The 16,698-nt window shown below is 30.0% G+C and overlaps 1 protein-coding gene across 1 annotated transcript in view; it reads right to left on the reverse strand.

The window, feature by feature from the left end:
* The window catches only part of LOC113366845 (cytochrome P450 12b1, mitochondrial-like), a 22,732-nt gene extending 7,114 nt beyond the window's left edge, over window positions 1–15,618 (reverse strand). Inside the window, exons 1-2 of the mRNA XM_026608496.1 lie at window positions 15,579–15,618; window positions 15,363–15,479 (exon numbers count right to left, since the gene is read on the reverse strand). Of these exons, the coding sequence (XP_026464281.1) occupies window positions 15,363–15,479; window positions 15,579–15,618 (157 nt within the window). The remainder of the gene's footprint in view (window positions 1–15,362; window positions 15,480–15,578) is intronic.
* Between the last annotated feature and the right edge of the window lie 1,080 nt (window positions 15,619–16,698).

A 16,698-nucleotide genomic window follows, 5' to 3' on the forward strand; every position in this document is an offset into this window, starting at 1 on the left:
GAACGACATATTTGAAAATCCAAAACAAAGGTATTTTCTTTCGTTGTTAGTTTTTTTGAGCACTGTTATTTAGTTCACGAAACCTCAATATAATTTTTAAGTCTATGTTATTTAAAAGTTTTCTAAGATATATTGTTATCTTTAAGTTAAATTCAATAGTTATTTTAACGTCTATAAAAGTTTATATATATTGACCTTTACCCTAGCAAAGTGTAAACAATAAAAAATAGTAAATGAAAGAGTAAAATAGGCTGAAACCTCTCTTTTACAAGAGATAAGTTAAATAAATTGTTTTTGCAAATCTGCTGATGAATATTTCTGACAAAATACAGATCAAGTTATATACAGTGTTATATATGTAAAAAATGTACCAATAAAATTTAATTTTGCATTGGTTGAATAATGTAGCTATATTTTATGAAATTCCTTTAAAATTAATAATAAGAAATTGAACCTGTTTGCAGCTTGGCTGTCCCATTTAACCCCGCCCATGGGTAAAAGAACTAAGTGACATTTTTTTAAAAAAATATCAAATAAACACATTTCTACAATGATGAATTAACTGAAATTTTTACTTAGTCGAGTTAGATTAGTTACTTAGATTAGTTAGATAGTTGTTTGTTTGATATGTGGTATGTGTTTCGAAATAATTCGATTGGTTTTCACAATATAATTGCTCAAAGTCAAATTAGAGCTCTATGTATCGCTCTACCCTATTGTTTACCTAACAAATAGTTGTAAACAAATTACCTATATTTTCTCGTGACAAAGTAAATGGTAAATAAATATAAGGTATATTTATTTACCATTTTTCCAATTTCTGAAATTCCTTTCGACTCCTGTACTAGGTCTTATTTGTCAATCTATTAATGAATTTCCAGATGTAAATCGTTAATGAATTTCGCGCGGTGTCGAGATGAATGAATGTTCCCTAATTACACTGAATTCATTAAAGCAAATCGCAATAGGTGCGAGAAATGTGACGAATGATTATTTCACGCCAGAAAGTTCATTGAAACCATTCTATATTCATGGAAGTTGTCAACGCCTATTTATAACGGTCTTGATTACGTATACTGACAGATAGGAATTGTAATATTTTTCATCTTATTAATGGACCCCCTTGTCCTAATGGTTAAAGCTACGGACTTCGATTCAGAGGTTCCAGGCTTAGTACCAGCTCCAGACAGTCTAATGTCAAGTAGGAGTAACATCGGTTTCTACTAAAAATATATATATATGAAAATTTTGTCCAAAGTGTAAATAGACCTCACTGGACATTGATGCATCAATAAAAAAAACCGTCAGTAATACAGAAATTGTTATAATAAATTCATTATGGGATGGCTCATCGTTTCTGAACAACAGCTCATAAGACTTGTTAAGTACAGATTGCTCTTAAATATATAATAAGAAAAAATCTAATTAGTTTATTACGTTTATGTTTGTACTAACATCTCTATAATCTATTATAATCTTTTACCTTTCTATTTCGGTGTGTATCCCATTGACATTTTAACGAACTGACAATGAGATCGGATAATTCCTTCTGAAGATAAGCTTTGAGAATAAGGGCTAGACTGCGACTGGTCGACCTTTAGGGAGTAAAACCTTATTTATCTTAGCTTGTGATGGATTAAAACAATGCTCACAATTAAGGGTTTGGTTTTCAGAGCTAGAATTCTCTTGAACACGACACGAAAGTCTTAGGCTTGAACCGTGTCTAGGTATTAAAATTGATTGCAGTATGTAAAGCATGTAGGAGTTGATGAATTACAGAATTGAATTAGATTGATGTTATTTTTTATAAAAGGTATTGAATATGTTATAATTATTAATTACTCAAAAACACTTAATTTATAAAAATAAGATTTAAGAACAAAGTGACATTAATATCATACTCAGAATATTCTCCACAAACCCCTTATAACAATCACAACATTTCCTTCATAAATATGTCTGAAAACCCTTCGACAACTACGCGTTCCGCTTACTCCATGTATTGCAGTACATAAAGATAAAATAAATTACCAACCATACTTTACTAGGCACTTGGTAAAAGTTTTAATCCAATATGGCAATATAACGAAATATACGTACGACATGGCCTATAACTCTATTGAAACTCTATTGTGGCTCGACTTTAAGAAGCCGTGGCATTGATTAGGCCAACAATAGAGTTTCCAATCGCTGGCTGAAATAAATCCCAAAGCACGTTGCGATATTGCCGGAAAGCGAATGAATTCCTTACAATAGGAAACTCAAGAATTGTTTGGTTCTGTGTTGCATTCTCTATGAACTAGAGTAATTTCGATAATACATTCCTTGAATACAGCTGTAATAACCGAGGAATGTAATAAGATGGTTTAGACATAGATTTAGACAATAATTGGTGTACTTTGTATGGAAGTAGAATTAGATATTTGAGGTAGAAACTAATAAAATTAATAAATAAAACCAACTAATTAGACCAAATGGTAATCCTTACGTTTCGTTTCTATTCATAATAGAATGGTTTTGATTACATATTCTGACAGATAGGAATTATAATGTTATTCATTTCATATTATGATAGATTTTAGGTTTGATAACAGCCCCAGACAGTCTAATGTTAAGTAACAGTGACATTGACTTTCACTAGAAAATATATACGAAAATTAGCTGTAAAAAGCCTTTATTCGATATTGCTGCATCCATAAAAAATTCGCAGTAGAGGAAAGTCCCGTAACGTCGGATGGCACCTAGCGCTGGACACTCTATAAACACGTATTATTTAAGCGAGTATAAATATTTTGATTTCAAATTTCAAGTAAACGTCAAATTTCACTCATACAAATCAAAACTAAATTTTATGTGTGTACTTTAATAATTCAAATATTGTTTGATGATCTCTTATACCAGACACTCCTGCTTCACTAAGATATAAACAATATATTTTATGTCAATAAATAAGAAAATTACAAATTCAGACCAATTGATTGATTAATAAGGAATTGGTATTTAATAATTCAAATATTGTTCGGTGATCTCTTATACCAGGCATTCCTGTCTTGTAATTTAATAGTAGGGATTGTTAAAAAAAATAATTCAAAGCAATTTTTTGGATAATCAATATTCTCAATTCATAACAAAAAGTACAGCCATAATAACATTTTTAGCTTCAATTTATAAAGTAGAGCAAATTATTCTATCTAGAGTAATTTAAAATACATTGCCATTAATTGATTACGGGGAGATGGTAACATATTATATTTTAGTGGTGAGATGCTAACATATTGTATTCTAGTGGTATTTTTCAGTCAAGTGTATCTCTTATTAATTTGCATTGCACTAAAACTAGTTTCATTTCAGTCCTATAAACTACCTAGATAATTTCTGAAATCCTTTTTACTATATGGTTAGCAACGACTTTAACTTCCATCTAGACGGCCAAATACATCTTATTTTTCCACATTATTTTCAACGGCGCGACAAAAATAATTTCATAAATGATGTCAGAAGAACGTGCTCGTCTTTTAACCAAACCTATTGACAATAAGTGGTAAACGTATTTTACGCCGAGAGAGAAAAACTCGGAAAACTCTCCGAATCCTGCGTATGACACGACGGCGAGAATTTTGTTGATAATACACGACACCGTACATACGTCGCGCACTCCCGATAACATTTATATGCAAAACAGGCTCACTCGTAAATATTTTATGCAGATTTTTTTCGCGGGGTTCGTCGCAACCAGCTTGCTATCTGGTTACTCGCAAGTCAACCGCCCCAACTATGGGAGTATCAAAGAAAATAAATAAAGGTGGTATTTTTCATCAGCCCGATGAATTTAATTAGATATACAAACATTGTGTCAACGCGGAAATGGATTGTGGTGATAAGTATGAAGCGTCTTATATTATACCTATAGTAAATTAATATAAAGAATTTTAATAAATTTAATGAAAACTGTATGAAAAATTAACACATTTATGGCAATGTATTTTTAAATATACACCTAACCCCCGTTTTACACGGTAGTTACGTTCCAGAAAACATCGTGTTATTCAAAAAATTCACTTTTTTCGAATTATATAAATATGTAGGGGGAAGTCTCCTAGTGGCGGACACCTAAGGTTATTTATAAATAAATCAAAAAAATTTTACGAAATGTTTATTAAATTATGATTTTTGTTAAATAGCAATGTTAGAAATCAAACTAAATTAACAAAGCCGCAATCTTTGCTGAAAAATAATTAATACTATCAATCAAACTTTGGTATAAAAAAATATGATTTTAAACAGTGGCACCTGGTACCGGACATTTCAAAATAACCTGCATTGATCACATTTGTAGCCATCTCTACACTTTGGAATGTTTTCACATGTGTCTTTGACGAATATTCTTAGATATTGCAAAAAAATGACTATTTATCCACCCTTTTGGCTGGGCCACACCGATGCTCTCAGCTGGAGCATTGTAATCATAAGATTTTTATTTTTCGACTAGGAAATACGAAGAATGGGGGTATGTAGTGATCGTTAGCACTCATACAGAACAAAATTAAATAATTGGAATAAATTACGTCAATTCTCACAAGAAATATCAATATGTTTACTTCCGGCGCTAAAGGAACAACTTAGTGTCCGGTGCTAAGGGACGCTAAGGGACGCCGTGTTTTTGCGCTTAAAACAACAAAGGGTTGCTCCCGCCGTGGCCGTGTGCCTCACAGGTGAGTCTTGGCGCGTGATCCTGCACCTGTGTGCTCCCTTCGCCCCTTTCGCTTGTATTTTGAAATAAAAAGATTTATACTCGCTTAAATAATACGTGTTAAATAGAGTGTCCGGCTTTAGGTGCTATCCGGCGTTACGCGACTTCCCGCTAATGATGAAGTATAATACCCAAGGGGTAGACTTTTGTACCAATGCATCATCATATTGTAACCAGTATATATATTGAAATCTGTCTTTTTGAATTGAAATTGAAATTGCAGAACTTATCTTATCTTTGTTATGAATTAAGAATATTGATTCTCATTCTGCATTATAAATATTAAGATCTTATAAAAGTCATCTAAATATTAAGTAATGGACTAAGAGTACATAATGAATAAACCGTTATATCCAGATAGGTAAAAAGTATCTAAAAACTTTTCAAATATTCTAACTTCTAACAGTATTATCTTCTCCAGTTGCAATGCATATCGTGCATGTCGGTCGGTGGTGCTGGTGGCAAAGCGAGGATTTGGTGTGGATTATGTGTTTAAAATCCTATTCACGCGATCTCGCAAGAATTACGAGTTTCCCTATAGCTAAACTTTTGCAACGCGGCAAAAAAAGCAAAACCAATATATTTGATCATGCAAGCCGCATGATCAAATATATTGGTCATTGATCAAATATATATATCTGAGACAATTTAGGTATCGACTTAGGTTAATGCACAGGGGGATGGAATTACGCGATACTCGGATAATTCGAAAAACACGTAAATGAGAAAAACAAAATAATACTATACTATACTAAACATAACAGTATTTTTATTTATTTTTGCAACTTACTACGTATATTGTATTGTATTTCTCAATGTCTGTTATAGACATGGGGAAATACAACACGACATACAAAATAAATTGCTAAAATTGACCTGCATCGTACATAGGTCAAACGAAACAAAAAATGAAAAAATAGACAGAGAACATGAACTTGCATTTTTTTAAACGTTATACTTTTGAACATATATTATTTTTATTCTCTATTTTATTCACAATTGCCCAGTTAAGGACATAACATCTCAATAGTTGTTTTTCCAACTAAATAATTCTTTTTCCAATCGTTATAATATTAACAATATTTTAACGATAATAATATAATTTTAACTATCTACCATCAAAAATAACCAAGTTGAATAATAATATTTTCTCTGAATAAATACTGTTTTTAAGATTTGAAGTCAATTCTTTCACTTTGTACAGTGTTAGACAATATTGTAAAACAATCATTTACAATCAATTCAAAAGGTAAAGCAAAATATTCGATATAATCTATTCAAAAGAGAGATAAAAAATTCTATATTCTCTTTATTGTGCGTTTTCAGTAACTATGTTAATTTTATTATAATCGTTACAAATACACATGTATTATATACTTCTATATTACTGTAACAACGCAAACTTTTTTCTGGAATAAAATAAAATCGCGCTTCAAACGAATCCCCCATGGTATCGCGATAAAGTTTAAATGGGTTTCCGAATTGTTTGCATAAAATATGTCCGATTAACGTAACGTATTATTATTTGAAACAAGTTTCGAAGATTTGAAATATACTTTGAAGAGTTCTGATTTACATGTAGTATAAATTTGAAAAAGGACGACCCGTGCCGAAGTTGTGAAATTTATGGTGATATGTTTTGAAGTGTTATTTTAAGCAAAACTTTATACAACAGTATCAAAAACCACCGGTATTGCTTCTAAAACTACATTGAGCTAGAATTATAATAATTATACTATACTTATGAAGAAAATTAGCTTATTTAATCACAACAACTTTTGAACTAATTTTAGATGTGTTTTCAAAAAATAATTATGATAAAGCAATGATTATTCATCATAGACGGATATCCAAGGCATATAGTTTAGTATTTTAACACATTTTACGCATCAGAAGATTAATTAAATGTAATCATTATAATAAAACACACATGAAAAACTACAAGCTTTAAATTTTTTTAAATTATTGTTGTTAGATTTGAGAGGTAATACAACCTTAGGAGTTAATAATTTCTAAATATATTTTAAAACTCACCACATCTAAACAATTAAGCTACTTAAATAGTATGATTTATGGAGTTTATGAATTTCGGTCAGTTTACAAGTGAATATTTTGGAAAAATTGTTTTGATGTGATACTTTAAAAGTTAACAGTTTCAAATGTTGAAAACTAACTTTTTCAAAATATTGATTCATCTCAAATATTATGATCTCAACAGTTTATCAATTTTTGCAAATGAATGCTTTGGAAAATCTGTTTTATCACAAAAATTTTGCACTGTTTTACTTCACAATTTTGTTTTTGATATGATACTTTATGAGTTAATGATTTCAAATATGTAAAATTAACCATTTATCAATAGTGAAGCTTTTATGAAATAGTATGATCAAAGAAGTTGATCGGTTTGAAAAATCTACTTTATTTACTACAACTTTTACTTTAGAATAACTTTGTTTTTGAGATGACCTATTAGGAATTAATAATTTCAAATATTTAAAACTAATAATTTCTGCATAGTTAAGCTGTTCAAATAGTATGATCTAAAAAGTTCACTGACTTCGGTCTTTTTACAAGTGAGTGTTTTGGAAAATCTTCTTTATTAACCAATTTTACTACAACTTTCGCATTTCAATAATTTTGTTTTGAAAGGGTTAACAATTTCGAATGTTATTCATTCCTAAACAATTAAAATAGTGATTTAGATAGTTTACTACTTTTGACCGGTTTACAAATAAATGCTTTGAAAAATCCACTTTATCATCAAATATTACTACAATTTTCTCACTACAATATTTTTTAGATGATACTTTAGAAATTACTAAATTCAAAAATTTAAAAGTAACCATTATCGAAATGTTAAGCTTTTGAAATAGTATGTTTACAAATTAACGCTTTTAGAAATCTGCGTTGCTAACCAAATTTACTAGAACGCTTGATTTACAATAAAATTTTTTTAAAGACACTTTAGGAGTTAATAATTTCAACTGTTTTAATCTATAAGCATTCCTATATAGTGATACTTCTGAATTAGTATGATCTCAGTAATTTACCAATTTGGGTTGGTCTACAAATAAACGATTTGTAGAATATACTTCATTAACCAAATTTACTAAGAAGCTAACTAAAGAAAGTCTGTCAAAATTTATACATACCCTGGGCGATAAAATACCAGTTAGAAACAATGGGTATTGAGTTTTCTAGAATTCTGTCCTTTGGCGAAATCCAGCTCTCGACCTATTATGATAATTCTCTTGGAGCGCGCGTTTCTGGAATAATGACCAGGTCTCACGTGACTGTGCGATAAAACAAAAAAGGAATTCGAAAATAGTAAAATAGGAAGTCGTTGTACGTGTCCTGCTACTATTTAAATTAGTCCTAATGGTCGATGCGACCATAGAGGTCCGCCCGCGCCCGCTGTGCGAACTATAAAGGCCGAACTATTCATTATGAATGGCGTGATTATGATTCTCGAAACAATAACATTATACTCTTTTATACGATCCGTGAAAACGCTCGCACCGGGCGGCGTAGAAAGAAAACAATTTATTTGTTAGGCCGATAGTTTAAATCACACATTCTTTAGCAGTTAATTACCGGAATTATGTATGTAAGTTATGGACTTTGCTGACGAGGAATTAAATAATTCATAATGACATGGAAATAGTTTTGAGGATATAGATGGATATTGCTTTGCAATTGACCTAGAACATAATTGTATTTGACTTAAGTCGTTTTTCAAACATTTTTTATTTAGTCAGTCGGTTTTATAAAATTTGGGGTCAATTCTCCCATAAATTAGAAATGTTATGGTATTGCTATTTTACGAAGAAGAACTCACTTAACTTATCTTGACCTGTCTTAGTTGGTAGAAAGAAGCTGCTAAAACGCTATGTGTTTGCTGTGCGATGAGGCGTTTTATACATAAAACCTAACTTCAGTCATGTGCCATCTTAGGGACATCAGAAAGGTAAAATGATAAAATTTTTATTCGACGTTTGTACGTTTTGTAGGTTAGGTTTTTAGTGTGAAACGCGTGTTTGCAGTATGTTCAGAGCAGTTTTTGACTAAATTTATTTACTGTTAAAATAGTAAACAGTACACAAATTTATTTTAATTTTAATTAGTACAAGAAAGAACTAATAGTTGATCTGAATTAAATAATTATTCGTTATTGATGCATCATTTTCATATATGAGAATGTGAATATTTTTATGGTAGTGAAAGGAAAGAGTTCTAACAATTAAAAATAATACATGTTTAAATAAAAAACTTTTATTAAAATTTGTGGCTATGTGTTTGTGTAATGATGTATTTCTATTATTCGACTGATTTCGGATTTCAAAAGTTGTAGTTCACTTAGCAAAAATTCCAATATATAAATTATTTAGCTATATTTGTCATTTTCTGTTTACACAGTGAAAACATCATAGAAAAAATCGGGTTTCAAATTTCATAATTTCCATCTGCAAGCCGGCTTTTGAAACCGGTTTGTGAAAACCGACAAACCTTAGTTACTACCATCTAATACGAAGATAGACCCTTAATATACCATTACCATAACATTTCTATTTTATCAGATAATTGGTCCATTAATTTATAATTTTGCCATGTTTACTCTTATATGAAATCTTATTTTTTGAGACTTACTTACAAATTGTAACAATTTAAATTTGAATGCTATCGAAAAATGCCTTCGTCTATGTTAGTTTCGTTGTTTAAATATTTAAATCAAAATTTTATGAGATGTTCTAAAATTTGTAATGTTAACTTTAATTATAAAAATTATGGGGTAATACAAAAACCTTTAGCAAATAAAAACCCAGAGCATAAAATTAATCATAAAAACAATACATATTACTACAATAAATTTTAAAGTGTTTAAAACTAAGTTTTAAAATATTTATAAATAAACTAATATATTAACAGATTGTATAGAAATAATAATAGCAATTGTAGCATAGATTTTTCCTTAGGCTGCTATTTCTAATTGCCATTGATATATTCCTATACAAACAATTTAATTAAAATCATGTTCATAGCAAAACATAATTAATTTTAGTAGATTTATAATAAATATTATAGATTTTTGAAATTTATTTTCTACTAAACATAACAGGCGAGTAATTTATATACATAAAATAAAAACCTTAAAAATTCTTTTTTAATTATTTAATTGTTACTTTCCTGAATAATTTAATATAGTTTTAGCTACTAAATAATTTGCAATATCTAATTCTCTACATCCAAAACGATCATATACACATGGTTATAACACATTATATAATTTCTCTAATGGAAGTCGTAAATTCATCCAGGTAGAAGAATTCCTTTGAAGATAATATCATATCATAATAACCATTCGTATGGTAATTAGTATGATACTTTAATATCAGATAGAGATCATTATGGCAACAATAATCGTATATTATAGTAAGACAGTGACGTATAAGTATTACTTTAAATTCAATCTATGGATCAGGTAGTTCAGAAATGATCTATCTTAACGATAAATCATAATAAAAATAATTGTTATATGGAATTTAAAACAGAAGTCATTGATTTAAAGAAATGTACATTGATTTTATCTTTAAATGTTGGAATAAATAATTTTATAATTTTAAGACTATAAGTTTCATATTTGATGAACACATTTTTGTAATAATGTTTGTTGTAGCTTTGATAGAATGCATGTATTTTCTATACAATAAAAATATATGAATTTGAAATTATTATTGCCACATATAAACTAATATATATATATATATATATATATATATATATATATATAAAACTATTGCCATATATATTAGAGGATATTTCTTGCGTATTATATTACGTTACAGCGCTTTGAATTATATAAGTTCACGATTAAGACGCGTTATTAGTTCGGTTTCTTATAGTTGTTTAAACAAGGATTTATATAAAAATTAAAAAAAAAATGAATAAGTATGTAGAATTTGAATTCATTTATCCGTACATATTATTTCATTTTTCTACTATCAAACGTGCAAATGTATTTATTTTATGAATTAATTGTATATCATAAACTAAAAGAGCATGTTAATACAATTACATTGCTTGTTTTTTCGGTACACTAAAAATTATCACTTAACAAAAAAAATATACGGCGACAAAGATTAATTTCCTTTACACGTATATATTTTCGTTCCTAATTTTTCAGTAATCCAAAACACCGCCGTTTTACTCTATTTCTTGCCCCAGAATATCCGACTGGTACATTTTCCGATGAATTACGAGTTCGAATTAATCAAGTGTACGTGATCATGATGCGATACGCATAATAAATAGCCTGCACCTATGGACGTTTGTGATTAACTCTGAGTCCGGGAAGAAAAGCGGTCAGCTACGTCGGAACCGCCCGCTACGCCTAGCCATAACTCATCTACGGCGCGGGGGCGCCGCCACGGATGTGCCGTTAACATGCACTGTCGATGGCATAAATTAGATGTCACGAAGCCGAAGAAAAGAATTCGATTTGTAATTAAAAACGTGAAATGATTCTTAATTAATTTATCAATTTTGAATTTAGGAGACGCCGGGCTTCAGGCAACTTCACGCGCAAAATTAAAATTTGAATTTATAGTGCATTAAGTGAATAATGTATATATCGAATACTAATTAATACTAATAGCCAGTAACAGTACTGTAAAGAAATTGCAGTATGATTCCATATAATAAAATTTCAACCAAAACTTTTATCAACATTCATTTCTACTTTATACATGGTCTGTTCAAAAGTACCCGGAATTACTAATAATTAAATTTCGCGGGTCTGGAGTGTCTGATTGTCAAATTTTTTTTTATTGTGTTGGTATACATGCCCCTAAAGTATGATGAAACTTTCAGCTATATTCACTGTTTACTTTGTCTGTGGTAGTCGCTAAGGTTCGACGTGTTTTTCTGAGCTCGGCGATTTTTACAATGGAAGAATTGAAAAAGTCAAAGAATTTGTATTAAATTTTGCGTAAAAATGAAATAAAGTGTTGCAAAGTGCAAAAATTCACCAGATATGGCTCCGTGTGACTTTTTCCTATTCCCAAAGTTGAAGAGACCCATGAAAGGACGGCGGTTTTCCTCGATTGAAGAAAATCGCCGAGAGTGCTCAAGGACATACAAAAAGTGAATATCAAGGGTGCTTCGAAAATGGAAAAAACGCTGGCATAAGTGTATTATATCTGGGGGGGACTACTTTGAAGGGGACCACATTAATGTAGACGAATAAATAAATATTTTTTTGAAAAAACGAAAATTACGAAAACTTTTTGAACAGACCTCGTATATTATAAAATAATTTATTTATCTTTATACTGGTTGTCCGAGAACTTAACGTCAAGCCAAATCGGGGTAATAAGATTGACAATTAACTCACGTTGCTTGGAAATACGAGCTTATAAATGCAAGCTAGTGCTTTGGTAAAATTATGGTAACTTTTTGGTTATTGTGGTTAATTTTTATTAATTTTGTTTAATTAAACTTTCACATAACCGTGAATAACATTTTTAGGATATCAGTGAAAAATATTCGCTCGACCTTGAGGCCTTAGTTAACTGTAAATAAAAAACTGTACTAAATTTGTTGGCAAGTTTCAGGACACCCCGTTTTGGCTTGACGTTAAGTTCTGAGACACCCTGTATATAAAACCCTTCCACCTTATTTTTCAATTTTTTGTAAGAATGGATGATTTTAACTTCCCGAAGGAGAAGTTTATATTTCATTTTTATTAAATCATCTCTTTAAAAAACAGTTTTTGAATAGCGCTGATATATCTTTTATTGCCTTTCAAGTATGTATCAACAAACAGTTTCTAATTCTTACCCAAATCTTTTACATCAGATTGTTTGAATACTCTACAATCCTCAATTTTATTAAGAAAACAGTGTTCTCGATTTAGGCCCGATTCGGGTAATATAAACGTCAATGAATTGCAATTTACGATTATTGGGCAAATAATACTGTACGATGATGTGTTTGGCAAGGAACTAATGAAAATTTTTATGATGCCCCGAATCAACGACGTTGCCTAAAACGATAAATGGAAAGCTAATATTAATTCCTGCACGCACAATGCAGGAGAATATACTGTAATTCTTACGAGGAGGAAAAGAATAAAATAAATTGGATAAATAAAACTGATGTGTTATACAGATCAGGCGCATTTACACTTCATACATTTATAATGCTTTCATTGAAAAAGCTTTTGGTATTGTTTAATAGTTTTTAACAAATTCTGCAGTAGCTATTTAGCATTAACGTGTATTTATCTGTAGATAATTCACAATATTATTTTTTCCCTGTGTACTAATATTTTAATTACGCTTAGCTCTGCAAAACTGACAACAAAATATCATAATGTATAATAATTGCACAGCCGTGTTTTAACAGAATTAATGCCACATTCGCTAATACCATAATTTTCAGTTGAATACTGATTTATAATTTTTATGGCACAAATAATGATGACCATATTAACCGGAATTGCTTTATGATCCATTTCATAATGAAATTTTGGCACAGCTTTAATCAAACTATGATAATGGATGGATTTGATATTGCAAACGAAATAGGTATCGCGTATGACGACCTAGGGGTGAAAATTTTACTTGTTATCGATATTATTTTAATAAACATATTTTTGTACATGTTAATATTTTGAATTTATAATGTAGCAGATGCATATTTATAAAACCTAATCACAAACTTATTTATAAATGAAAAAAAAGTTAAATACTGGGATATTAGTTTTGGAATTTATAAGGCCTTTTAGGATTCGGAAACGTACTATTAAAATTCATAATACTAGTTTCAGTAGCATTTTTCCTTCAGGCAAGTTGCATTAACCCGAAACGTATATATAATAACTTAACCAATAAGTATTGAAGTTTAGCTAATTAGACAAAATGTTCAACTGCTTATTTCAAAAATATTTTTTTTGTTTTCACTAAAAAATAATCAATACGAGTCGGTAATGGTATAAATTAAATTAATTTGTTTAACAAATTTCAGTTCAACTATTTGTATTATAGAAATGCATTTTACTTAAGCGTGGATGTAAACTGTAATCAGTAGCTATCTACGAAAAACAGAACGTATATCGATCTTCGGCATATAGGTTCTGATTAGAATCTATGCCAAAAATCGGTTAAATTATAAAAAATTAACTGCTTATCATAAGACTATAATATTTTAGTATGTTTAGGCTAGGAAATCTATTGTTATACAAAGTTTCATAAAAATCGTCAAAAAATTTTCACACACATCTACTTTTTCCATTTAGTCTTATTTGATTCAAGTTGTCAATAATAATAATTGGCATTATTTCCAAAAATAATTGTTAATAACGTTAACGATCACCTATGGTATGGCAATAGTATTTATAAGAATATTTCAATAAGATTATTTAAAAAAAAATATTTTACTAGTGGTCTCAATTTCATCGTTATCATTATATGATGCACATAATTTTAAGCTGTTGTTTATAGCTCACAGTATTATTTTATAGGTTCTCAATCATTCTATTACCAATTACTCATTACATTTAGAGAGAAGATAAGAAAACATCTGTTCATTAAAAACTTTATTCAATTTTCTGTGATTATGTTTATGTTCCGGTTCCAATGTTGTGTGTGCTTCAAAAAACGCTTACCAAAATAATGCGCAATACTTAGCCAAAATACTCAGAGCTCGCAATCAGAACCCAAAGCCGTTGAATAAAACAAAAACAACCGCAATATAAACAATTCCGCCCTAGACCGACAGTCGTTCGTTCAGCGCGTTTTACGCGGCTCAACCCATTAAAGGCAAACAAGCACCACTAGCACATTTCGCCTAATCGAAAATCCTCGGGAAAGGGTTGAATATGCATACAACAATATATGCATATAATGAAGTGCAAATAGAACTCTCCGGACCAAAATTGAACACTCGAAGTAAATGTGCCGGGCTGCTGCACGCGATTATAAATAACATTAAATGATGTCAAACACGATCTCCACGTACAGGGAGTAGGTACATTGGAGAGATATGCCGCAAGGGCATTAACGGTTTACGGTTGTTTACTGCGATCCGATGATAAAGTAAATAACGTTTATTAACACCCCAACATAGTGTATAATTACATATTCTAATATTCGATTTTGCTGGTGGACTTTATCGATTTGGTTTGGATATAATAATATTTTAGTTGGTTGATAGTCCGGTCAATTTTCGCATTGAAGGTTACAAATATTTATAATGGGCTGTAACTTGGTAAAATTGTTTAAAATATAGATATAAAAAAATCTTAAAAGTCCTCATCGTTCTGGAGCGAGATAAAAAATAGGGCACAAAGCAAGATCAAAAAATGTATTTTTTGCGATTTTTAGCTAAATGCTCAGTTTTATCGCAAAATGAGCAAAGACAAAATTGTAGAGCATAAAATTATCTACAAAAATGTATTAATACTTTTTTTCCCTCAGAGCCACCGTTTTAAAGATGTATTACTTTGAAAAGTACGTTGAAAAGCCATCTACGAGGTTCAGCTTGTTTTTATTACGTGGTTACCTCAGTGGGCCTATTTCACTGGTATGTTGTGATTATGTTTCGCCACAATTACAAAATTCTTCTGATAATGCTTCTTTTCCTTTGCCTGGTTCTTTACCTTTTCCTGGTACTATACCTTTACCTTTGTCTGGTTCTTTACCTTCACTTAGTCCTTTATCTTTACTTTTACCTGGTAATAATATCAGATTTAATTTATATTTTAAGCCATATCATGGCTTTTATTTGTGAGTAATATGATCTTAAAATTTCGGGGTTATAGGTTCGATACCCACTTCGACCAGCCTAATATCAGCAGTAGTAATATCCATTTTTACTTCAAAATGTAATTTTAAACTAAACTAAAAATATATCATCAGCATTAGATAAATTATAATATAGACAAAAAAAAATACAATAATAAAAATATGTCAAATGCAGATAGATCATCTTTATTGGGTTGGCATATCTAAAGTTCTTGATGAGCCTTGTAAATACATGATTATAGAGAATGTATCTTCCCAACAAATCATAGAACTGTCACTTTTTTATAACTATTCAAAATCAAGATTTGCTTTAAAGAATACAATGAAGTCGCAATCTTTCATATTATTTCATAATTCACAATTTTCTGAATTTTACAAGGTTATCACTTTATTCCTTTTATGTAAATCAGAAGTTGAACATAAGTATTCCCATTGATTCAGCATATACATTTGAACTGTGTCAGTATATTTATGTCTGTAGTATTACGTAAACAAAGAGTCATCCCTGATATTAGCATTAGATAAATTATAATATAGACAAAAATACAATAATAAAAATATGTCAAATGCAGATAGATCAACTGTTCTTAGGTTGGCATATCTAAAGTCATTAATGAGCCGTCTAAATACACGAATCTTCACAACAACTCATAGAACTACTATTTTTTATTATTGTCCAAAATCAAGAAATTTGTTTTTAAAAAGACAAAAGAATTGTAATCTTTATCCTTTTTTATACTTTTATATAATTTTGTACACTATTGTATCCGTATAATTTTCTGAATTTCACAAGGTACTTTATTCCTTTTATGTAAATCACAAGTTAAGCATACGAATTCCCATTGATTCAGCACATAAATTCGAACTGTGTCAGTATATTTATGTCTGTAGTATTACGTAAACAACGAGTCATCCCTGATATTAACGTAATTTTGCCCCATTTTTCGCCCACGAGGTAAGGGTTGAAGTTGCGAACAATGATAGTCGCGACATGCGGGCGCCGAGCCAGACGTCATCTATTTTGCGCGTGCGGTATACAAACCTTCTGTGACATTTGTAAAGATCAGATCAGAAAACTAAATTATATTAGTGATTAATTGATTAAATGTGAAATTGAGTTTATTTGAAGCTGAAAAATCCAGCTCC

Source organism: Ctenocephalides felis, unplaced genomic scaffold, assembly GCF_003426905.1.
Source record: "Ctenocephalides felis isolate EL2017-DRISC unplaced genomic scaffold, ASM342690v1 CF-g0.4_SCAFFOLD_01170, whole genome shotgun sequence".
Taxonomy (NCBI): domain Eukaryota; kingdom Metazoa; phylum Arthropoda; class Insecta; order Siphonaptera; family Pulicidae; genus Ctenocephalides; species Ctenocephalides felis.